Source organism: Laccaria bicolor, genomic scaffold, assembly GCF_000143565.1.
Source record: "Laccaria bicolor S238N-H82 LACBIscaffold_298 genomic scaffold, whole genome shotgun sequence".
NCBI lineage: Eukaryota > Fungi > Basidiomycota > Agaricomycetes > Agaricales > Hydnangiaceae > Laccaria > Laccaria bicolor.
In genome coordinates, this window is record NW_001890154.1 from 7,982 (window position 1) to 9,066 (window position 1,085).

A 1,085-nucleotide genomic window follows, 5' to 3' on the forward strand; every position below is an offset into this window, starting at 1 on the left:
GAGGGCGTCATGCCATGGGTATCTGGTCCTGGTTGTGTTGTTGAGAACGAGGATGGGTCTGGCGGTGGAGCTGAGACGGAAGGTGCGTGTGCACGGCGGGAAGAAGAGCTCGCGATGGCCCCAGTCCCTCCAGATGGTTGTCGGGAATGTGTACGTGAGGGCGGGGAAGTCGAGGGGGACATCGATGGTGGGGATGATGATGGAGTCGATTGGCCTGCAACTGATCCACTTCTTTCGGCTTTATAACCCTCCACGGTGGCTGACTTTCCCGTGGGTGCCATATCATCCACCCTCACTTTTGACGATGACGAAATAGATTGAGAAGGAGGTGGTTTTGCAGTTGATGGAGCTCGTAGACGACGGAATGAAGAATCGCCGCAAACCTCGGAGTAGTGATGTTTCGGACGTCCTACTCACAAAACGTAAGTCGTCCCTCTCCCATAAACGTTCGCAGAAGTCGTCTTACCCAATGTCCCAACAGCTGTTGTCGACCTATCGTCCGTCCTTCACCAATCAGTCATCATCCTCTGAAATTCACGACATCGCCCTCGCTCGCCATCCCTCGGAGAATCGTCTTGAGCATCCTCCGTTCGTCAATCCGGCGCGATGTCGTTGAAATGTGGTGATTGTTGCTTAAAAAGCATTTTCTGATTGTACCGTCACTTTCTTGCACTTCATATCGGAAATACAGCTTACTGACCTTTTACCCGTTGTCGTCGTCTCCCTGACAACTCTCCACATCGCATGACTTGAAGTTTCCGTGCCAGGTTGTGTCCTCATCGTTTAGCCCCATCCAAAGTCCGAATCACATCAACCTCAGTATCCCAAACCTCCGCACCCTTGCTCTTCATTAAAATCTCATACACCTTCTCCGACACCTCCCTCGGCACTGTGTGCGCCTTGACAGCAGGCTCCCCTTGAGACCGAACGAGACGCATCGAGTCCTGGAAGAAGTTGTCGATGACGTCTTGGGAAACGTCCGTGAATGAAGAGCAGAGCTTTCGGAAGTATGACAAGGCGGCGGACGGCTTTAGGAGATCCACAGCGCCAAAATCGCCGTCGGCTCGTTGGATGGGATGAGTACG

The 1,085-nt window shown here is 53.0% G+C and overlaps 1 protein-coding gene across 1 annotated transcript; it reads right to left on the reverse strand.

Annotated features, from left to right (window-relative positions):
• Nucleotides 1–776: 776 nt before the first annotated feature.
• On the reverse strand, nt 777–1,085 carry LACBIDRAFT_304713 (uncharacterized protein; the record flags this gene model as incomplete). The annotated part of the gene is made up of 1 exon (XM_001891039.1): nt 777–1,085. A coding segment is annotated over one exon (309 nt), but the record flags the coding sequence as incomplete, so codon positions are not given.